We start from the raw sequence: 23,693 nt of genomic DNA on the forward strand, positions 1-23,693 counted from the left end.
TAGAGCATTATGTTTTTTGATTTGGCTTAGGGAAGGGACATTGAGCTCTAAACAGCCATGTTTTGTATTTATTTTAGGGCTTTCAAATGATTCATTGTTAAAATTGTGATTAATTGCATAATTTCAATTGTTTACTTTGATGAATTGCTTTTTTAAATCCCATTTTCAGTTCAAGTCCATATTGGCAGGTCAAAGCAATTCTTTCCAGATGGTCTTGAGTAGGAACCAAATGGCAGCAAAAAAACTGCATGGGATTAGCAGAATGTGGGCATGTCTGTAAAGGGGAGACTCACGGGTATCATAGAACCCATTTTCATTCAGATGTCTTGAGGTCAGAGTTCAAGAGACTCCTGTGAAGTGGCCATGCCATATGCCGTATATGATACCAGTATCATCACTCCAGCTTTAAAACTCAATCCAGTACAACCTCTTAAAGACAGATGTTCAGGGACGATTCATGCACCAAGAAAAATAACATTATGAACGGACCTTAATCCCATCGAGATTAACGCATTAATGCTGACAGCCCTAATTTATTTTAAATCTTCTCAGAGCCCCAAAGCCTGCAAGTAGATGTAAAGGTCATGTTTTCATTAAACATTTCCAATATCACACATTTTTTTATAACCACAAACTGTAAAATATGAGTAAGGGGAGATTCAAGGGAGAATTATTGTAGCTACAGGTGGGGTCATTATGTAAAAACAAAACAAACAAACAAGCCAAAACAAAAACACCAAAACTGGAGTCACACCCCACACGCCCCCTACTCTGATCAATACTGCACAGTGCCTAAATGTGCAGCAGTTTCGCGTAGAACAAAACGTGCATATTTTATCCTATTGGATATGACTTAACCTGACCTTTAGCGAATTTACATAAACCACAGGTTAATTTCCAAAGCCTTATCCATTTTGCACTTTCGCTAAAGGGTGCTGTCATAAACGGTGCAGTGACTGTATAAAAACGCAGATTTATTATGAGTAAATGAAAACATGAAAGTCTTGCAAGCGCGCCTTATTGAGGAGTTACAGCTAATTATTCAAAATCAAGTCATATTTTATGATGTATTGTCTTTTTGCACAAGGCTAAGAAAACTACACTGTTATTTGCGGTACTTTTAGGCACGCGCAGCCCTGTGGTTCCTCCCACACGTTAATAAGGCATATTGGGCCAGTGGTGACGTAATCCACTGACCGGCTCATAACAGTTGGGTTAGTAGCACAAAAAGTAACCTTAGCATCCGTGACTTTGATGTAATTAGCTGACTCATATTGGCTAATACGCGAAAAGGTAACTTAAAGAAGTTAACAATAGCTAACCACAATGAAGAAATGTAGAGTATTGTAAACATAATTGCTGCTAAAAGTTATCTATGGTTGGAGTCTTATAACTTGCTAGCCACCCCCACCCTGAGAAGCGTCAAAAAAAGTCAAGTGGCTACAGCTAACGCGAGGCTAGGCAAACTTGGCTAACCGCATCCGTTTTCAGGCTTCGACTTATCACGCTGCTTATCTGTCATAAATATGCTGTTTGTGAATTAGCGGTGCTGTCAAATTCAGTGTGTACACTCGACAGCCAAAGCTGTATCGTTAGTTTGGCGGCAAACTGCATATAAAAAGCAAGATAATGTCAGCTAGCTAGCTAAAGCGGGCGGCGTTAGCTTTAGCAAAACAAGAGCTGTGCTTTGGGAGTCAGCTGACAGCCTGCTGTAAGCTGCCAAAAGACCATCAGACCAGTGATGGATCAACTGAAAGTGAAGGATCGCATATTGGAAAACATCTCACTGTCTGTTAAAAAGGTAAGATCTGTCCTGTTAGTCAGCACAATAAGTTATTGTCACAAAATTAAAGTATTTTTCACATGAATGACTGAAGCTAACGTTAGGTCATCTTTTGTCTGCAACTTTCAAGTCGGTGGGATATTAACAGCAGCTCGCTGTCACGGGAGGGCCTTGTCCTTACTGATTTAATCAAATAACGTATAGACCATTTTGTTAGCTTTCTCAATTCACCTTTAAGTTTTATGATCGTCAAGTTGTTGTGGTTTCTCTTTTTGAGCTCGGTGACCAATAGTAGCATCAACCCCCTGTGTTTGCTCACTGCGGCATGTGTTGTAAACACACCTACAACTGTATCGGGGACACATGTTTATAACACAAGGTTTATCTAACAGATCATTGCTTCCAATGTCTATCGGATATAAATATAACAATATTTTAAGAAACGTTCAGCTAAGCCTGATGTTGTGAAACTACAATTTTCATAACCTGACAGACAATATTGCATCTTCTTCCTGCTTCATGATTGTAGTTTGTAAATTCACTTTCCAACATAATGTGCAATTGAGTGTAATTTTGCATCTACATTCTTATCTGTCTCAATCTTAGTGATTTCCTATTATTAGTTGACTGCAAAGAGCCCAGTACTGTGTCTTACTTCCTTTATCCTCATTTGTCTAATTCACTTTCAGTCCAATTACCAAATGTATCTCTTTCATTATAAAGGACTGTGAATGTACTTGTGATGGTATTGTGCCTCAAGCTTCTAAGAAAGTGTACAGTGTTTGCCTCAAACAAACATTGTTCAGTCATGTGGAGATAGTCACAGGATACTCTTTCTTTGGGTCACAATCCTTAAAGCTCTGACCTACACTGGGGTTGGTCATGCATCAGGGTTTTAATACTTCTGTGGGTCACTGCGGGACTGTTGACCAGAGTGAAGCACACTTATCATCTGTATGAACAAATGGTACCTTCCAGTAGAGCTGCCTTTATCTAACGTGGTTTGTAAGCGTCAGTAGAAACGTGTACATTTTGTCGATTTTTCCAGTCCAATCAGATACATACAGGGCAGAGCTTTTTTGTTGAATTTACTTTAAGCCAACACATTGATTTTGAAGTGAAACTCAGTGACTGTAAGGGTAAACATGGCATCTACATCCACATCAGACGAACAACGCAAGAACTGTAGCCCTTTTCCTACATAGTCCACCAATTTGAGGTGACCAAATATTAGGGATGCATGATAATTTTAGCAGATATTATTAGCAGATATCATCTGTATCAGCAGATATTGGATCTAAAAGGACAAAACAAGCATGTAGAAAACATCATCCCTAAGTTGAAGTATTTTTCTTATTTTGCACAATGACTGAATATTACATTCTCTGAAAAGCATTGAATTTCATATCTCCGTCTGCTGGTGGGCCATCACGATAAGAGTATGCATAATATGATGTTAATTCCACTGCAGAAGAGACTTGATGATCAATAAAAGTAGGTGGGAATAAAATAGGATATATATTGGTTATCAGCCAAATGGGTTATTTATTTATCGGCATACTGGATCAGCAAAAAATCCAATGTTATGCATCCTTAGCAAATATACATTGTTGCATATCCTTACACCCATGTCTTAAGACTGGTATCTTTGGTGAAGTTATGTCAGACCTGTGCTGCAGCCAGCTCACTCACTCCTTATTTTATGGTATACTTACCTCCAGTCAGGTCTTTAGCTGTAATACTACCCGCACACAGCAGTAAAACTTAGCTGGATTTAGGACAGGAACATTCCACTGCTTGGCCCTAAATTCCTTGGTTGCTTTGATTGCATGTTGTGTTGTAGGAGCACAATTAAGCCCCCTTAATGCCCACAGCCTGCTCTTACTGAAGTCACTGTTCTATTTCAAATCCAATGTGCGGGAGTACAAAGTCAAAACAACAAAAATTGCACGATCATCAAGTTAGAAAATAATCAAAGACAAAAAAAAGCACGTCGTTGTTTGTCTTGTTTGCATTAAAACATTTTCTTAATTTATTAATCATAGCCAGTTTACATGTTTTTGAAAGCTCTTTCGCCAACTCCTTTGGAGGACAAGGCAGTATGCCAAACTGGCTGAACAGGCATTCATTACAGCCTAGTAGTAGAGGTAACATTTTACATGCAACATAGAGTGCCTTGCACAAAGAGTAAATTGAAACCAAAGTTTATCTCAACTGATCTCAGTTAAATGTAGCATAATAAAAAAAACTTTACTTTCCAGATCCATTCACACAATCTAGACAGTCCAACCTGTAGAGAATATCTTAACAGGTTTAATTCTAAAGGTTTGTCCTTTGTGATGCCGTTGTCAACTTTAAACTGGAGTAAAAATGTCCCTCTCCCCAGCAAAAACAAACAGAGATACCATGTCTCTCTACAGTTGCAGAGTTACTTTGCGGCCTGTGAAGATGAGACTCCAGCAATCCGAAATCACGACCGGGTCCTTCAGCGTCTCTGTGAACACCTTGACCATGCTCTGCTGTATGGGTAAGAGGCTTACTGCAAGTACATTTCACACTGGAATGAGGAAAGGTGTATATAGCAAAGAGAAATCAGGGTTGCTTATCTTTGTCTTGCAAAAATTCCTCTTATAAATCCTATTGTTATATTTTCTGAAAATGTACAACCTCATGTCCCTGCATGTAAATTGTAATCTACAAATACTTGATCTAGGTGGATACTTAACTGCTGTTGTGCCATTGCTGTGCTCCTCTTGCCCCTTTTTGCCTTGATATTATTTACTCTTTTCTATATTACAGCTTACAGGACATCTCCTCAGGCTACTGGGTCCTGGTCCTTCACTTCACCAGGAGAGAGGCTGTCCGGCAGATAGATGAGCTTCAGCACATTGCTACCAACCTTGGGCGAAGTGAGACATCTCTCCAGTAAAACATCATTCTTAATTCAGAGGTTTATTTGTACAGAAAATAACCTTTCTCCTGTCTCTGTAGGCCGTGCGTGGTTGTACCTGGCACTGAGTGAGAGCTCTTTAGAAAGCTATCTACGCCTCTTCCAGGAGAACCAAGGATTACTGCAAAAGTATTATTTCAAGTGAGTCATTAAATAACCCTAGTCTTGATTTCCTAAACAAAAGGAATGCTGAATTCACAAATTTACGCTATGACAGAAGTGAAGGTTATATTGCATTCAAGAATTATGTTCCGTGTCTGTCAGAGGACAAATCGATGAATGTGTTTTTGTGGCAAATAAACGTCTGAACAGAAGTTCTTCCCTTCTAGGAATGCACTGGTCTGCAGTCATGACCACCTCACGCTCTTCCTCACGCTGGTTTCCGGCCTGGAGTTCATTCGCTTTGATCTGGAGCTGGTTAGCATTTATTTCATGACAATATCAAATAGAAACGCAGCTCTTAAATGTTGGCAACATGATCGTAACACTTCTGTTGGGTTCAGGATGCGCCCTATCTGGATGTGGCCCCCTACATGCCAGAATACTACAAACCCCAGAACCTGCTGGACTTTGAGGAAAGGCTTCCCAGCTCAGACAGTTTGTCCCTGCACTCCTTCACCTCCCTCACCTCTACCAACCTGGAGTGGGATGACAGTGCCATAGCTCCCTCCAGTGAAGGTAAGAAGCAGTGATGTCCTGATCAACTTTTTTTGGTCCCCGGTTCCAGTCCAAGTTCCAAAGTGTTTGGTATCTGATGATACTGAGTCTCATCTGATATTTATGTTGGTTAAATATTTAACTGACATACTGAAATAACAGCTGTAGTCCTCTACAACTGGCACACCTTGTTTTTTCCTGAGATCCAAATAGAGAATATCCTGATTCTGAACTATGAAGCGATGCATTTAAATTACTGACATGATAATTCAAAGTTTAACTGTAAAATAAGACTCCTGACATTGATGTTATACAGTCAGAGAGATGAGAGAGAGAAGATGCATTACTGTTTTTGAGCTGTTAGGACTAAAAGAAACACTCTTGGTTGTATGGTGGTGTTACAGAGTGGTGTTACCTCTTATTTTACAATCAATGGCTTACAGAGAGCGCACTCACCTGACAACTGCCAAGTTTAATTTTGGACTGTCATCAAGTTACTCTTGGAATTAATGTTTAATTAGCGATATCTGATATGACATGCCTTCTGGCTTTTTCATTTTAATGGCAGACAGGTTAAAATGAGAAGCTGCTGGCTGAATTTTTTGCACACTGCTCTTTGCCACTAAAAGAGGAGCAATAACAGATTTGTTACAGTTATAACGCTGGCAAAATCAAATAATTTTTCACAATCACATAGAAACTTTCACTCACATAGAATTCCTGCCGTGTAGAGGCGGCTGTGGTAAAGAAAAGCTGTGTGTTGTAGCACTGATAGGCTTCGTTGAACAAAACACCGTAGAGTAATGGTGCATCACATTTGCACTGGGAAGTCAGAATTTTAGTTGGAAATTTCAACTGAAACACCCCCTGAAGTCAGATTTCCAGCTCAGAAAGTCAGAGAAACCCCACCAACCCCAACCTAAAAATCCAATAGCTGCTTTGCCCATCAACACTAGTGAAAGCTGCAGTAGTGTATACTATTTTAAGCACTTCTTTGTTACTTGTATCTCATTAAAATAGTCACACACACAGTACTATCCTACATTTATCGTGGTCATATTGCTGTGATGTTTGTACACCCAAAATATAGCATAGTGCCTTGTTATTAACTGGAATTGCCAACAATGGCTATCCTGGCTTGAATTGGAATTGCTTACAACATCGTTTTTTTTTTTGTTTTTTTTTTTTACTTGTTGTACTTGATCAGCCTCTTTTTAGCTGATGCTGATCTATTAAGATATGCCTGGAGTTTTTTTCTTTGTGAGTGTCTAATTTTTAGAAGCTGGACACGCACTTAAATTAACTGGTTTGATAATCATTTGGACCTGTTGGCTTTTAATCATTATTGACTAGTCAGTATTGGTCTCAGTTGAATTAGTAGCATTACATATCTAGTGTCGGTTTTTATGGACTGCTGTGTCTCTGCGTGCCTTCTTATTTGAACAGTATGGACCAAATGTAATGTAGATGTCTTGCTGAATGGCACCCTTTATTTTGGGTTTATGATTTGACCAGGCCGTGCTGAAGTGCAACACTCATACGCTTTGGCACAAATTCATACGGTGATGTCAAGCTAATGGCATGTTGAAAGCAGAAGTTGGATTGATCCTTGCAGACTCTTGTGACTCACGGATACCAAAGTGCATTTTATCAAATGGATCACTTGGCGTGCAGAGGCTCATGGTTACAGAATGTTCTCTTTGGAGCGATTGCAGCGCTCACTGAATGCTTTCCCCATCACTCTCCACAAAGTACTGAGTCAGTTTTCCTGGTTTAGTTTTAGTTCCCTGATTCTGTTAATTTGTTAACCATATGTCATGTTATTTTTTCATTGTTTCACTCTCCTCTCTCCTGTCTCCACTCCATCTCTCTCTAATGTTGAATGTTATCCCTCCTTTTTTTAGATTATGATTTCGGTGACATCTTCCCTGTGTTGCAGTCATTGCCAAGTGCAGACTGGGAAGGTGGGACATTGGTCAACCCCTCCCCTTCCTGCCCTTTCATCCCTCCCTCCTCCCTCCCTTCTATCTGGCATGGGCATCCTGCAGTTTGTGCTTAGTGCATGCTGGGCACTCAAGCTTGTAATCAGACATGATATTTGTAAAGTTCAGCTAGCTGGTGTTAAAGACTGCTGATCTGAGGACATGATATGAAGCGTGATCAAAGGGGACATGGGTAAACGTGCTTCCATTTTTGGGAAAGGATTCAAATGGATGGGGTGTGGGTTTGGCTCAAAAGTTGTGTGGCACATTTATTCAGCCAATAATCTCACTGGTTCACTGCGTAACTGGATTTGATGAACATGAAGGCCTTGTCCACACGTACACAGGCACTATTTTTCTGAAATCACAGTCTACATTAAAATGCAAAAACATGCTAGGAATACTGTCAAGAGCATGCCAAACTAACAGGTGGTGATAAACCCAAACCCTAAAGCCACACACAGAGAAAGAAGAACATGTTGAGCAATCAGAACCCTGAAAAAAGCGCTGGCTGTCACTGTGGATGTCTGAAGAGACCTGGATACAGCACTGGAGGTGGAGCCTTGTTCATTCCTATGAGAGTTGCTCAGTGCATGACGCCAAAATTGTTCAACTGTCGTGTATAAAATTACTTGGCGCTGCGTCACCGACATTAGGTCCACAGAGCAGGCGCACTAGAGCCTTCCATTGGCTGAGTCGGCTACTTCCCACTTAGCGCTCTGCTTACTTGAATGAGGATAAAATTATTAATCTTGCAGATCTTCTGTACTTTCCAAATGTAATCAGATCAGCAGGATCGTATCTTGATTGTGAATGCATCATTTTGCGAAGGTTGTGATGCTGAAAAAAATGTATCCACTGATTTACAGACATCTCTTTCCCATTGTAAGTCTATGGGAAAAATTCATTATGGACCCAATGGGATCATAATTTCACCAGTGGGCCACTTCAGAACTTGGCCTTAAAGCCTGCTGCACTTCCTGAGGGCCTGGCTATTATCAGAAAGCTACTGGTACCAGTGACCTCCATAGTAGGTTTTGAAACCTCTGTTACTCAACATTGTGAAGCAGTAACTGAACATGTCAAAATTCCTGTTGGCAAGCTTAGAACAGCACTATTTTGGCTGTGTCCACCATTGCATGAAATGTCATCACATATTTGATGCCTTACAAAGACGATAACAGCACACGATTTGACACTGAAAACAGTTTTATTAGATATCTTCAAATCCTCAGTTTTACAAAAGGTCTGTTTTCGGTGATTACCGTGTTGACAGTAAGAAAAGCCACATTTCAAATATACCTGTGTACTTGTGGACTAGGCCTATAAAGGAAGCAAATAAGTCAGTTTATTTCTGTACAGACAAACCTATATGTTTACCCTCTCTTAAAACCACTCATGAAACATGAGGGTTGTTCTGACTGAAAGCCATCCTTTGCCACACATTAGTATTTTCATTTCCAGTAAAATGATTATGTAATGAGTTGAACTGACACACTGTAGATGAACAAAAATACAAGGTGTCATCATAACTAATAAGTTGACTGGTAAGTTTTGGAAGAAGCTCAGCTTTGTTTCACTGTGATTCAGTGTTGGGTAGGTTACTGCTACCTGTCATGTTGTGCATGTGTTACTCATCCAGGGAATGATCCTAATGCTCACTCTCTCTTTTTATTTACCACAGCAAGATAAATGTGTGGCATACTGCCTGGTACTCACCTTGTCCAGTCTGTTTCCATTACACTGTGTTGTCTGTTTGTCTGGTGTATCTTCTTGGGTAACGTCCTCTCTTCCTGTGTGGTATGTGGCACTGGCTTAGGTTCAGCTCAACTGTAGCGTGAGTGAGGTAACAGGCGAGAATAGTTACTCAAGTCAGAGCGCAAATTCCTTTGTGTTACTACAGCATCTGCTTGCAATAAGCATGTCAATTTTTTCTGTAGTTTTGATGAACACATATCCGTTAATGAGTGAAAACCACATCAGAGAAATTGAGGAATGTTTTTATATGTGATCGGAGGGTCTCTAGTGTCTCTAGTCTTATTTAAATAGCAGTTTAGTGTGACCAATGTCTAGCTACAGAAATAATGCTTGACCCAGGCCTGTGCCACCGCAAAGAAATCTGCTGCTCATGTACCTACTTGATGTTTTAAGCATTGCGTTTTGTGCCTCTGACCCTGCCAAAGAACTGCAAAGAACTCTGCAGCCCCTAACACTTGTTTGTGTGCAATGCTGATGAAGAAATACACCAAGTTTTTGTGCAGCTGTTTCGTTGGTAAACTTAAGATGAGTGATGAAAACATAAAGAAAAAGTCATTCAGAATATCTGTGAAAACAAACAACTCTAAATTACTTTCTATGGTAAACCATTTTGATAAATAGGGCTTTACCTATTAGTTCGAAACTTTTTTTTGCATGTCCGTTCATTTGTTTGAGCCTGTTCTTGCACAGTTGCAGATAAAAATTTGACTACACTAATATTTTAAATATTATTCTATTTTTGCAGAATTAGATGCCAGTGGTGGCTGTGTAGTGGCTGCATAAGATTGTTTTCAACTTGTATGATCCAAACATTTCCAATAGCTCACTAAGCATTCAAGTCCAAAAGTCAAATTTCTTTCTTTCTTCTAAAAAATTCCAAAATTCACATTTTTTTTACCTAACAAAATATTCTGCTTAAATTCAAATTTGTTGGTGTTTAGAATTTCAAAATCTAATCTAATTCAATGCTGACCTTATTCATATTAAGGATTTTGTTTTAGGGTTTGTAATTAAATTTTTTCCCAGGGTTATGATGTCGTAAAATATGACAACAGACATGAAAGCTTTATTTGAAAACCTCAATGGAAACTTCTTGTTTTTATAATAAAATTTGGTACAGCCCTATTGATTTCTAAATTTATCACTCAATTTACTGGCAAGACAGTGACAAAAATTCTGTGTATTTCTTTTAGATGTATATAAAGCGAATTGTATGTGACTGCTACTTTTGTATGAACTTTTCCTGTCAGAGGGGGACCTGACAGACCAGGCCAGCTGCCCGAGATCCAGCGGCTCTGATCCCCAGACAGTCATCAGTGACACAGTGGTCCTTTCTACTGGCACTGTCAAGGTGAAGGTAGCAGCTCATCTTTCCCCACACAGCCCCACGTTCAGACACAACCCCTTCAATGAGGACTCAGATACTAACACTACCAACACCTCAGCCGACGTCACGCCAGTTCATGTGCCCGGCCGCCACAACGGCGCAGCCGCTGGAGATGACACGGAGAGCACCAGCAATGAGCTGGAGGTCATCAGGTACAGTAGCTGCAACCTCAGTCTCATATTTTATCAGTTGATTAAATTGTTTTAGAATAGAGGAACCACAGCTAACAACGTTGTTTTTTTTCAGGATGGCAAGACGAAAGAAACCAGCCAAGAAGCGTCGAGGGAAGGGCTCCACAGATTCTAGCAGCAGTATCCATAACTCTATTTCCTCTGAGCACATGGATATGGACAATAACCTTGTGGCCTCGGAGGATGTGGAGTCATTAAACGGCACTGTAATTCAGCAGGATGATGAGGCAGAGCTGACGAGAAGCAGGGTGGGATCAGAGGCTGTGGAGGAAGGAGATGAAGAAGGAGTAGGAGGTCTCCTACGGCTCCCAGAGATGACTGACACCTCCATGGACACAGTGGGCCAGCCCCTCCGTGATGTAATAGATCGGCTCAACGGGGCTCTGGATAGAGAGGAGGCCTGGGAGCGCAGAGAGGATGGCGAAGAGAAAAGCAATGAAGGCTGTAACCAGGGCCCCGAGCCCCCCGCGCAGCAGCCCTTTCGAGAGGATTCGGAGGGCGAGCCACCTGACCCAGCTCCAGGAGAGACGTCCAACTCTCTTCTGGCCACAAGCCACAGCTTCCTGCAGGCCTCTCCTGCACCCACAGACTTATGCTGCTTTACCCCCAACAGTGCAGACACTTCTCCCACGGGTGGTGGCCACTATGACTCTACAGAGCATAGCCAGTCACAGACTCTTTCAGGTGGCCTTGAAGATAAAGGAGCGGCAGAAGCGTCAGCAGGACAGGAGCCCGAGATGAAGACCGAGGAGGAAGGCACAGAAGCAGCAGAAGAAACTAACAAGAATGTGTTTACTGAGGAAGCAGAGAATTCTCATCCTGCAGAGTTTAAGTAAGGAGTTTCTACAAATGAGTTGTTTGTTGTTATATTGTTAAAAGTGTGTCTAATGTTCTTCATTATTCACATTTCAGGGTGGACAACAATCACTTGCTTCTTCTCATGATTCATGTATTCAGAGAGAATGAGGAGCAGCTGTACAAGGTGAAGACAAAGGGACTCACTGTTCTTTATTCATTGTGACAGAAGTTAAACTTTTTGGAGAACATGTGAATGTATTTGTTGTGTGGTATTGCTTAACTGGAACATTAACACCCAAATGATAAAATTTAGATGAGTGAGGCAGCACAGCGATGTCATGGACTTTTATACCAGGCCTGTTTTCAGTTTTCTTGTGAAGTGATCATCTGTCAGACTTCTTTTAAGCCAGTTTTGGTCTTGTTTGACTCACACTTGTTTTGACATGGGAGAGGTGGTTTGGAGGTGTTTGCTCATTGGAAGTGTTGCAAGGCTCAGTTTGCCAATTGTCTTTTAACAGCTTTTACTTTGGCTGTTGTAATTTTTCTCTTTGGTCTTTGCACCAAACTTTTCATTACATTCTTAAATTATTTCAGGTATCAAGTACACAACAATCGCACTGGTTTGTGATTAATAAAATCTTCAGCTGAAGATGGACTACCAGTCTACAAAAATAGTTTATACTGTATAGTTTGTTTTTTGCTATACTTGTATCAAATCAGTGCTACGGTCTGCTAGTTTACAGAGCAGTTTAAGACAGAGGAATATGGAGGTTGTCAACACTTGACCAAATTTCTTTTTGTGATTACAGATGGTGAGAATGAGCACAGGACACATGGAGGGGGACCTGCAGCCCCTTTACCTGCTGCTGACTGACTGTTACATATACCTGCTTAGAAAGGGTAAGCGGCTAACATCCCAGCATATATTGGCTCTGTCACCAGTGCAAATCGCTGCGGACGTTAAAACGTGCATCCGTGGTGGTGTTTGCCTTGCGTTAGCTTTTTACCTCTGTTAATTACATTTAGGCCTTAAAAATCCTAAAAGTGATGTTCATTTGTGAATTATATCTTGCTGAACAAAACAAGTAGGTATCATAGACGTTTGCTTACCACCAAGCTTTTTTTCTACAGAAAATCCAATGGAAAAATCCTATAGGCTTTTTGACGAGAGAAGCAGGACAAAGCTAACTTCCGCAGAAAAATGTCATCCCTGTGGCACTCTATTCTGTAGGCAGAAAATACTTCAAATGAACATATATTTACTGCATGTCTTGGTTTTGTGTCCTTCCACAGGTGCAGCAGAGAAGCCCTACACAGTAGAAGATGCTGTTTCCTATAATGAATTGGACTATCTTTCAGTAAGTGTCCTACACATCAGGGTTTGCCATTTTCTCTCATTTGTCTGTAACTTTGGCCACTGTTGTTTTACATACACGTATTTCTACAAACATGTTGTCTTCTTAAGGTTATCTCAGGGATCTTTATGTTCTGTATGTTTTTGTTATTCAGTGCTCCACTAGCCCCAGCTGTTACATCATGGTTGAATCTGCAGTCTACATGCTCCTCTGTGTGATCCATGCAGAGTTAACGACATGATGTTTATGAACCATGTAGAGCCAGGCATGGTGTAACAGCAGGAGTTGTGGAGCACAAAGTTGTAAATGCTGTTTTTCTTCAGGTGGGCCTCGACCAACAGACAGTGACTGTGGTTTGCACCAATAGACGAAGGAAATTTCTGTTGGACACAGCTGATGCGTCTCTGACTCTGTGAGTATACCTGTATGTCGTTGCCTTATGGTTCTCGGTACTCTGACTTTATACTCTGTCGCTTTGAGCGATATGCAACAGTCCTTGTGTACCTTTCACAAAGAGCCAGCATGCACACTTCCTAAATCTACCAATGTATATCTGTGGTCTTCTGTGAATCAAAAAACATGGATTGCAAAATGCTGATTGTTAGTTTCTCCTCTGACCTTATCTTATCCATCCCTCTTCACTTACAGGTGGTTTTTGTCTGTTCTCAAGTCAGCCATGGTGAAGGGTTGTCGTGAGCCTCCGTACCCCTCTGTACTGACTGATGCTACCATGGAAAAACTGGCTCTCACTAAGTTTATCTCCCAGGAATCTCACTGTGAGGTAAAGACACACCAGTCTTCATATTCACTGTGTTAGCTCGTCATTACAGGTCTTATCTTCATAGAGAGATAGCTGACATGCTTGTCACTAATCAACCTTAACCACAAGACACAGATATAAAATCTTGTCTAAACCAGGACATTCAAATTTTTAGTGCTCCAGCCTTCGACTCTACTAAAAACTCTTAGCTAGAATGTGTCAAACTGTAACACTCCACATTACACAGCATTTTATTTTCAAGGCACAATTAAGTTCCAAGGCCAGTATAAATATATTTAATTGAATTTTTATACGTAGAAAAATTATATAGTAATGCAGCACAGACTTTTTGGGGGCTGTTCACTCTGCCATAATAATGTAATATTGACAACAAAATATCAAACACTGTGTCCTGCTGTGATCAAACTTTGTTTAAGTCTATGTCAGTCAATTTTCACATTTTATTTGACTGGAAAATAAAAAAATGCCTGCATGTTTCAGAAATCTAAAACACCAGTATACTTGGGAAAGTGGATTGCAATAAACATGAGTAAAACAAATCATGTACAAAGAAGTAAACCATGCAAAATACTGTTATGATACTTTCAGTAATGTCTATCTTCTCATCTATCTTGAAGTTGAATTTATCATTTAAATTTATCATTATTTACACTAACTACTTTTGGCAATTTTACTTGAACAAAGCTTATCAGCAGTAACATCTTAATATTTCAGTTTTTAAGAAAAGTTTGGTAGTCCCTCCACTCTGCTATTCTTTGGCTGACTTTTAACAAGTTGGTAAAGTAATTGTTTCATTTTTCTCCAGGTATATGAAGTGTCAATACAACTGTATTCACTGGTCCACTGGGAGGATCCTATGGACATGACTTTGTCACCCCAGGGTGGAGCATCAATCCCTGGACTACCGTCCAGCACCAAGGAAGGGACTCTGCAGTACCGGGCTGGAACCACCTACCTGGGCAAAGAGCTGTGGAAAAGCTGCTACCTCGTCCTCAGGTAAGGACTGGTCATACACATCGGCACTATTTCAGCTGGTATCATATGTTTCCTGCAATATACATTGGCTGGATTCCAAACTGCATACTGCACATCTGACATTAACCTTCCCACATGTGTGTATTTAAAACGTTGGAAAGGTTCTTTCCTTAACAAACTATAAGCATTCATGTCAGCTCTGACTGTAGTATTGATAACATTTAAGACTGATATCTAACACACTGTAATCCTGGAAAACTAATGTTTTTAGTTCCAAAAGTGTTGCTGCCATTTACCATAATCCTCAGTGCGTACTTCCTCACGTGACACTTGTGCTTAAGTAAAAAAGCGCCAACATATTGGGAGTACTATTTCCTTTAGCTTTCTGCTATTACCAGACGTACTGAGAGCTTGAGCTGTGTTTTTGTGTGTAGAGCAAAGCAGTCCAGCAGATTTCCTGCCTATCTGTCCAGAGGTACACAATGTATCATGTAAAGCACAGAGTGGAGGTAGACCATTTTTTGGTAATGGTCCTGCCTGTTGCAATAGTAACAGTAACATTTAAAAATAAACGTGTAAAAGATTCCTTTTTGTGGCATCTTTTCTAAGAAACAAGGTCAGGAGCCTTATATCCCCACTGTTGGCCCTTAAGCCTTATTTCCTTTGCATGATTAAGCTTAACTGGACTCATCTTTGGAACCAGGTGCTTCCTCAATGTTGTATTACACTGCACTAAATCATTGTAGGAGAGATTCTTAGCTGACCACTGACATCATCTGACACCCTAAACCATGTGCGATGCTCCACCCTTTTATCAACACTCGAACAGAGGAATGTCTGCACGTCATCTTTTGACCACAGTGTGGTTTTGAGAGCTGCAATTTTTTCAAAGTGAATTTAAAAAATCACTTCTGATAGTACCTTGGTTATTTAAAAATTTTAAATAACTGCAAAGTTTTTTGCAGTCCCTGGTTGTGTGACAGTTCTCTTTGAACAGTCAGTGATCTGCAGTGTTTTAACTTCACCTTCTAGTATTGGCTCAGCTTGAAACACAACCGAGGTAGTACCAAGAAAAAAGCATCAGTGACCAGATGCTATCCTAGACTTTTGTGACTGAAAGACAAAAAAAAAAAAAAGAAACAGTTCCGGGGAAGTTAATTAGAGTTGAGCCATGCCGCTGCTTTGCAATGGAAACAGTCAGACCAAAATAGTTTGAAACAATTGTGTGAGTGACACTGGCAACTTTACAGATCAGTGCATTCAGTAAAGCTCAAAATGCATTCTATATATTATAAGAAAACATGTCAGGTTTCTGATTACATGGATATAAATAGTTGTCCTCTTATCTTGCAGTAAGGGGATTCTGTACTTGTATGCAGAAAGAACTGATGTGACGCCTCTGCTGTCAGTCACTATGGGGTAAGCATGCACGATACCAGCACCCTACTGAAGCAGCTAAATGGAATTTAGCCATTGTTAGTTTTTATAATTTCCTCTTGTGATTTTGCTACTGTGACATGTCGAATGTCTTCTGTGACACAGGTCTGTTAAAATGTGTTGCGTCCAAAAGCAATTAACGACAATAACAAAGAGGTACTCACTGTCATATGTTCACGCTCTTTGCTCCGTAACAGAGGAGAACACTGTGGAGGCTGCCGTCGCTCAAACAGCACAGAGCGTCCCCACGCCTTCCAAGTCATCCTTACAGAGCGACCACCATTGGAGCTCAGCGCCAATAATGAGCAGGACATGGCTGACTGGATGCAGCTGCTCTGCCAGTCCGTCTCTAAAGGGGTAAAGAGTTGCACAGTGCAGACACCATGTGTTTAGCAAACACTTTTTACATTTCTAATGTGGCATGTATGTCAGTGTTTTATTAATGGGGGGGGGGGGTGGTACGCACAAGGTTTACGCAGTCCATAAAAATGTACTGTCAATGCTGTTGATGTACATTTACATCAAACGAACGCAATTCAAAAATGCTGAATTAGGACAAACAGAGCACCTTTTTTGTGATAATCAGGGTTCCTGCACATCCTTAGAAGTCTTAAGAGGCATTTAGATAACTAATTAATGTAAAAATAAAGCCATAATTGGTATTAAAATATCTTAGATAAATCTTTAAAAAGTCTTAAATATGTATAAAAGATGTCAAACATGTTGTAATAATAAATAAATGAATAAAGATAAATACTAATAATAATTGTAATTGTTATTGATATTGTTTTAAATATATAAAATCTGCCAAATTGTTGTTTTATTAATTTCAGTTTTTTTGTTGTAAAATTGGTCTTAAATTTCATATCAGGTGACATTAAATATTTCTAAAGTTTAATGTCCATGAAACTTGGATAATATCATGCACCACACTCATTGTGATATCCCACACGCTATTGCCTTTAATTTGAATTCAAGTGGGAAAACTCATCAGTCAAGTTGGATTGGCTTCCCATACAGCTTTCAACAGGACTGACCGTGCATCAACGCACATTGACAAATAATCCTTGCGGGCAGGACAAGGACTGTGCTGGCTGTTTGTGTTAGAACAGCTGTTCATGTTCATAATGTGCAAGAAACACCCAGGTATTTGTTTGTAAAATGTTTCCATGGATTCATGTAAGCCCCATTTGTATATGCAAAGTGTAGTGAAATTACAACTGTCATCCTTGCAGGTCATTCCTCAGGGCGTGGCCCCCACTCCATGTATCCCATGTTGCCTGGTGATGACAGACAGGAAGCTGCTTACTTGCCATCAGGACTGTCAAACCAGCTTCTTCCGTTCGCTTGGCAGCGCTGATATATGTGATGTCACTGCGGTCAGTGTGGAGGCTGACAAGGAGTACTGTGTCATTGTGAGTGGAAATTTTGTAAACTCTTCTTGGTGTCAGTCCAAAATATGGTTTAATATTAGATTTTACCTAATTACTTAATGTACTCATTGTGTGAGACCTATATGTAACACAGTGGAATTAAGCTATCTTTTTAAGTTTCCTGAGATTTCAGGAATGTGCTTTTGCATGCAAGCTCTTTGTATGCAAACACTTAAACAGTAAAAATATCACATATTTCTTTATAAACTAGAATTAAACTTAATGTTTGTGGAGGAGCCCAGCACCTTATTAGCATACTAGTCGCATACCATACATCATGCTACAGTTTATGTGTATACCAAACGATCTGTCCTAACCTAATTGGATATTGGTAACATTCAGCTAACATGATCAGGCTTCTCCTCAGACTTCTGTTAAACTCTAGTTAAATTCTTCCCTCCACCACAACATTTTCTGTTATTACAAATAAACAGTTAGGTAGTATCTTAGCAATTTCAAATGAGACCATGAAAACGGTATGCCATTACTGAACAGAATTCTTTTATTAGCTAGAGCTTAAGAAATAAGGTGTTCTAATTCATAGCTAACACGATGGTAGCATCTTTAGTTATATATTTATCCCACTGTAATTGTTTGTCTTGCTTTTTTTTTTACTCTGTGTCAAAAGTAATTATGTGTCAAGCAATTTTTCATTCTGCAGAAATGCACGAGCCAACTGTATTACTCCACAGAAAGAAGTGTGCATTTAAGAGAGATTCCTGCTCATGACAGCGCATGATATAAACATTAATGTCGCCCTCTGCTGAACAGTAACAATAGCTAGCTCAGTGGTGCTAGTTGAGCTAGCAGTAGATGAGCACTCTTTCTGCATGGTGATACTGTTGGTTTGAGTAACCAGGTCATGACTTCTGGAAAAAGACATTGCTGTTGAGTTTTTCAAACTTATTTTTTTGGCGCTTTGAGCACCACAAGTCAAGTGCCACTTCCAGGATATTTCAGAGAAGGCAGACATCTCTACAATGAATATCTCTAACACTCTGCAACTCACACCAAAACAATCTACACTGATAAAAAGCACTACAGATAAGAGGAAAAATATGTATTTTTTTGATTGGGGGTGAACTGTCCATTTAATCAAGACACAGCACACCATTTCTAACAGCTTATATAGTACTGATATAATTATCTTTTTATTTAGGACCTTTAATGTAAGCTTTACCACCTTCTCCCTCTGTAGGAGTTTGCAGCAGATCGGACTCAGTTCATTCCTCCCTGGGTGTTGTACTTCAGCGGCTGTGAAGAGAGAGATCGTCTGCTGCAGGTGTTAGACAACACATGGAAGGCCATTTTCCAGGTGGGAAACTGTCATTAACGGTGGTTTATTAAAAATAGAAATAAAATAAAAACAAGAGCAACAACAAAACAATCATATTGCAATATTTGCTGGCCCAAAAACCTCATCATTCAAGATCTTAAATCCAACAACTGCTGCCTCAGGCTGTGCATGATTATGTGTGTCCTCACTATGCACAGGTTGACCTTCCCCACAAAGAAGTGTTGGATCCGTCCACGCAGAAGCGTTGTGGTGAGGCCCTCGCCCTGATGAATAGTGCCTGGCAGAGGGCAGACAGTCTGGCCCGAGGCAGGGCCCAGCGTGAACCCTGGTGCTGACAGACACACACATGCACGCATACACTTATCTGTGGGTTGCCACTGAAACAGACGGTTAAACAGTCCGATATAGTTCCAGGACAGATTGATTTAACTCTGTTATACAGTCTTAGTCACTGTAAAGTGAGTTCTAAATAGAAAATCAGACGTGGTTATTATTGGTTGTTGCACTGCAGCGTAAGCTTGTGATGTACCTCCGATTCGCTGATGACATGTTTCTATCAGAGAAACGTCCTGCATAAGTAGCAATGCATTTGGCACATCATGTTGCAGTGATGCAACAGCAAGACGCTCTCACTTCAAATAAAATGTAATGACGGAATATTAACAGAATGATACAAAAGCTTTTAATTCATCCTAGTGATACATCGTCGCCATTATTCCTTTATCAGCAGTTACGAATTGCCACCAATGCAAAACAAACAAACTGAATCAAGGAAAAGACAGATGATAAAGGAAGAAAGCTCTGTAGCTGGGATTGTAAGCAAAACCTCTTACTGGAAAGCATGAAATTAAATTAAAGACATTTTTGTTTTTAGAGTAAATGATTATGGATAATTATAGAAGGCACAAACAGTAGTTGTGTCATTGGGAAGACTTTGAAACAATCTACAATACATTGTGAATTCAAATATGTCCTGCTGAATTGAGTTTGAGCATGTGGTCTTCAGAAATGTTAGAAGTCAAGCTTTGGCTTTGATATGTAGACAGGACTGAAAATTATGAAACGTATTTCCGTACATCAAGGAAGCTGAGTGTGGAGGAAGACAAGGATCCATAACCAGCAGCTTCCATGCACAGCAAAATAAGTGGATTATTAATGTTTTCGGTAAAAAGAAAATCTGTTATATATGTCAAGAAAGCCATATATATGAAGGGGGCAGTTGGAAAAGTTCACTCCTTGCCTTGCACACATACAAGTAACGCTCTCTGATCACTCCTTGCTTTGTAACCCTAAACTATAGTACATTTCTAGAGCAAATGTACAGCGCTGTACAGTATCAACGCATAATCACTGACAGTTGTGTGTGTGTCTGAGTTTTGGTTTGTATAATGGCACATACCTCTGCACACTGAATTCTTGTCACATTGTACATTAGTTTGAGAGAATGAGACTCTCAATATGAAGAATATCCAGATATATTTAACAGTTGCACTGTTACATGCTCATGCCCGTGTCGTCTATCTGAGATCTTGCTTTATCACTTAAAGCGCTGTCACTCAGATTAAAAAAAAAAAAAAAAAACCTATCAGGAAATGCAACAGACAGACTTGCCTTTTATCTCCATTCTGTAGACGCGAGTGGAGGCTTCCATGCAGACTTGCACATTTTGCTGTTTTTTTTTATGGTACCAGCTGTGGTTTTGTGTTAATATCGTAACGTGCTTTTATATTTCCATTGTAGAGAAAGTGGGAACAATTGTTACCAAATTATTCAATAGAGTGGAGACATTTTGTGTCAGCATTGACTTCTGTATATGCATTAGCAGACGTGTGCGTCCCCTTAAGTGTGGGCAAGTATCTAGAAAGATTTACATTCAGTGTGAAGAATCAGTTATTGAGAGCTACAAGTTGTTTTGGCTTGTCATTTTTATTTTGCACCAGTGGTTGGTGGCACCGCTCTACACTGCACTGGGCCACACCACTAAGTTAAAACATCCTTTCTGCACTAGTCTTTTATTGGTGGAAGTATAATGAAAAATCAGCGGTGCGCACAACCCCAAAAATCTCAGATAATGTAGTGCACAGTCGTAATGGTGCACAGTTGTGGCGAGAATCAAAAAACAAGCAGGACACTGACGTTCACAGAAAATTTCACTTATTTAACAGCTATTTTCAGCTTGATGAAACAAGCAGAAATGGTATTTAATATATCAGGCGGTTCATTCTTTCTCAGATGGGTCCTATCATTCAATTATGTATTTTCTATCCTGATTGTTGTTTGAACTTCACCTGTTTCTATAATTTGCCATTCCTGCTTGTTTAATCATGCCGACGATGGCTCATTAGCAGTTCATTTTTACCTATATTAAATAAGTGCTGGTGTTGTGCTTGTTTTTTTGTGGTGAAGCAACATCTTTGAGGGGTATAGAATAAGGCTTTACACAGCCTTTCAATTTAAAGCAAGTATACCACCCTTTATTAGCAGATTAATGCTTCTAAATAATATTGAATCTTTACTTGGAAAAAAAATTAAGAATTATAAGACCCTAAACTGAGCCTTATTTTTTAGTTATCCAACAAATAACAGTCAGTAGATTGTAGCGCATGTGTTTAAATCTGTCCTTAACATTAACACTGATAAGAGTGCTGCTGCTCTGTCAATGACGGTGCTCTCAGTACATGGCTGAGATCGGCGTGAGATTTCCTTTGCAAAGACAATGTTGCCTTTTTGACAACCTGGACTGAGCTGGACAGAATGGCCAATTTGTTTAAACTAAATGAAGCACTAATTTTTATTTTTATGTGGTTGCCTAATTTGGCTGAGTGCGTCGGAACGCTTAAACAATCATTTTATTTTATGTTGCAGTATAAGTCAAAAATGTGTGCTGTGTGTAGAGCTGGGTATCCAACCTTGATACTCTCTAAATACAGGCATTAAGACATCTGCATTAAATGTTGCCACAGAATGTTTGTTTTTGATTAGGTATTGCTGTTACAAATGCAACAACAAAAATTGTGATTACATCCAAGTATTATACTGAAAAATAGAACTAGAGATATAAAACTCTGGTATTGAATAGACACTATAAACCTTTAAATGACACCCAGCCCTACACATATGTCACCTACGTATGTTTGTTCCAGTTGTCGTTCTCAGTCACATTGTATTACCTTTATGTCAGCATTAATCAGTGCTTTAAGCCTTTCTAAGTGCCACTTGGTCTCATTCATCTTCTGCTCTTTTACAAAGAAATCTAATCTCAGGTGAAAAAAAGGTACGTCACATCCAAAAACCTTAACACTCACCGTGTCGTTTTTTTTTGTTTTTTTATCGCTGCTGTTTTGTCTAATTCTATATTTTTTAAATTCCTTTTTTTTCTATTTTGGTCCAATGCAGCATTATGAAGTTATTTTGCGCACACAGAGAAAAGGCTGCAAAGTAATATTACATGTTGGAAAAGGTTTAATGTAGAAGTTCTTTAATAATTCAGTAGGTTCCAAAATAGGACTGGCTGTTTGTGTCGTACGAATAGTCTCCTCCAGCGCGTAACCTAAAGACTTGTTGACCAGGGAGAGTACACTTGCAATAGTTGGACTTACTTGAAATGTTTGTTGGATTATCAGCTGTGTAGAGTTGAGGCCTGTGAAGTGTATATAAAGAAAAACTTTTGAGCAGTGTTTTAAATGTGGGACATTGCTGGCCAATGATGGATGACATCTTCTAAGTGATGCATTGTGAAAAAGCGCTTTTTGATTTCTGTTCATAAATGTATACTGCATGTAATATTTGTATGATGTTTAGCAGTTTTATTGAATTGTAAATAGAGCACTAATCAAATATAACATACTGTACACTCACACGTAGACGAGCATGTCCAGAGGGGTTTTTTGAATGTATAAATAAACCTTTTGCGATTGGACGGTGTAACTGAATAAACTGAAATGAAACCTTGGCTCCTGTGGTGACACATGTGCTTTACATACTGGTGTCTCTGCCCTTAACGTCTGTCTTTCTGTTGTAGGTCATCCCAGTGAAAAGCTGTGCGCTCAAAACGTAAGGACAGTCATGTTAGAGCAGGGACAGAAGATTCACAGGTAAGAGAGCAGTGTGTTAGGAAAACTTTCTGTGTTGGTATGACAAAATATGCAACTACATACAGGGTCTGGAAGTTTGTTGAGCTACACATGGTTGGATGTACGGATCAGTATTGCGACACTGCCAATTATATCTTTCACAAATCAACCCTCTCTCATTTGGCACGGTTCTGACTATGCTTAGTGACTTTTCAAAACATCTGGGCTGCAGTCAAAAAAGTTCACCCTTTATCTTTTCATGAACACTTCTTGAGGTGGTGTGTCTTTTTGTGAGAGCGGGAGGGAAAGGAAGGGAGACCCTTGCAGAAAAAGAGCGTGTTCATGGTCAATGTCTTTGTCACTAGTTATGGTTCTCTGCATTTTTCTATTCTATTTCTGTTTCACATTCATTTGCATTTGTTTAAAATGTGTCATTATTAAAAAGTTTTTTTAAAAAAAGTTTTAAATAGGCTGCTGTAAAATGTCTGGCCCACCTTGTTTTTAAAATCTGCCAAACTGAATACCCTCCTTATAATCCATCCACTAGTTTCCAACCTTGCGGTCCCAACCCCCACTAGGGGTCACCAAAGCTTCACAGGGGTTCATGAGGCCTGTCTGATTTTAAGGGGTGTAAGAAAACTTTTTTATTTTTTATATACAGTAGTCTTATATCTAAAACTAAATGGAATTTAGTTTTTGAACATGCAAAATAAAATGGGGAAATTAAAAAAAAATGTAAGTAAGAAAACAACACAGGAATACCCAGCAGACATTCAGTAAACGGTATTAAAACAAACTTTATATAAAACCTGAATATTCCCACTTTCCGCCAATTA

General features: G+C 39.6%; 1 protein-coding gene across 4 annotated transcripts; it reads left to right on the plus strand.

Moving 5' to 3' along the window:
- Nucleotides 1-1,156: 1,156 nt before the first annotated feature.
- Nucleotides 1,157-23,304, plus strand: plekhm2 (pleckstrin homology and RUN domain containing M2). Of its 4 annotated transcripts, XM_088082444.1 has the most exons (21): nt 1,160-1,801; nt 4,204-4,310; nt 4,583-4,692; nt 4,775-4,874; nt 5,063-5,150; nt 5,237-5,411; nt 7,295-7,354; nt 10,381-10,669; nt 10,764-11,540; nt 11,621-11,690; nt 12,316-12,406; nt 12,800-12,864; nt 13,185-13,273; nt 13,510-13,642; nt 14,448-14,638; nt 15,971-16,036; nt 16,252-16,411; nt 17,290-17,469; nt 18,686-18,802; nt 18,982-19,112; nt 22,806-23,304. In XM_088082444.1, exons 1-21 carry the CDS (start codon nt 1,742-1,744, stop codon nt 22,816-22,818), a joined length of 3,072 nt encoding a protein of 1,023 aa, XP_087938570.1. In that variant the 5' UTR covers nt 1,160-1,741; the 3' UTR covers nt 22,819-23,304. The 4 variants fall into 4 exon arrangements, with proteins under 4 accessions (XP_087938573.1, XP_087938570.1, XP_087938571.1 ...); XM_088082445.1 differs by lacking the exon at nt 7,295-7,354; XM_042491607.2 differs by lacking the exon at nt 22,806-23,304 and having other exon boundaries at nt 1,161-1,801; nt 18,982-22,736.
- The last annotated feature ends 389 nt before the right edge of the window (nt 23,305-23,693 follow it).

This window comes from Plectropomus leopardus, chromosome 9 (assembly GCF_026936395.1).
Source record: "Plectropomus leopardus strain MGB_pleo_1.0 chromosome 9, ASM2693639v1, whole genome shotgun sequence".
NCBI lineage: Eukaryota > Metazoa > Chordata > Actinopteri > Perciformes > Serranidae > Plectropomus > Plectropomus leopardus.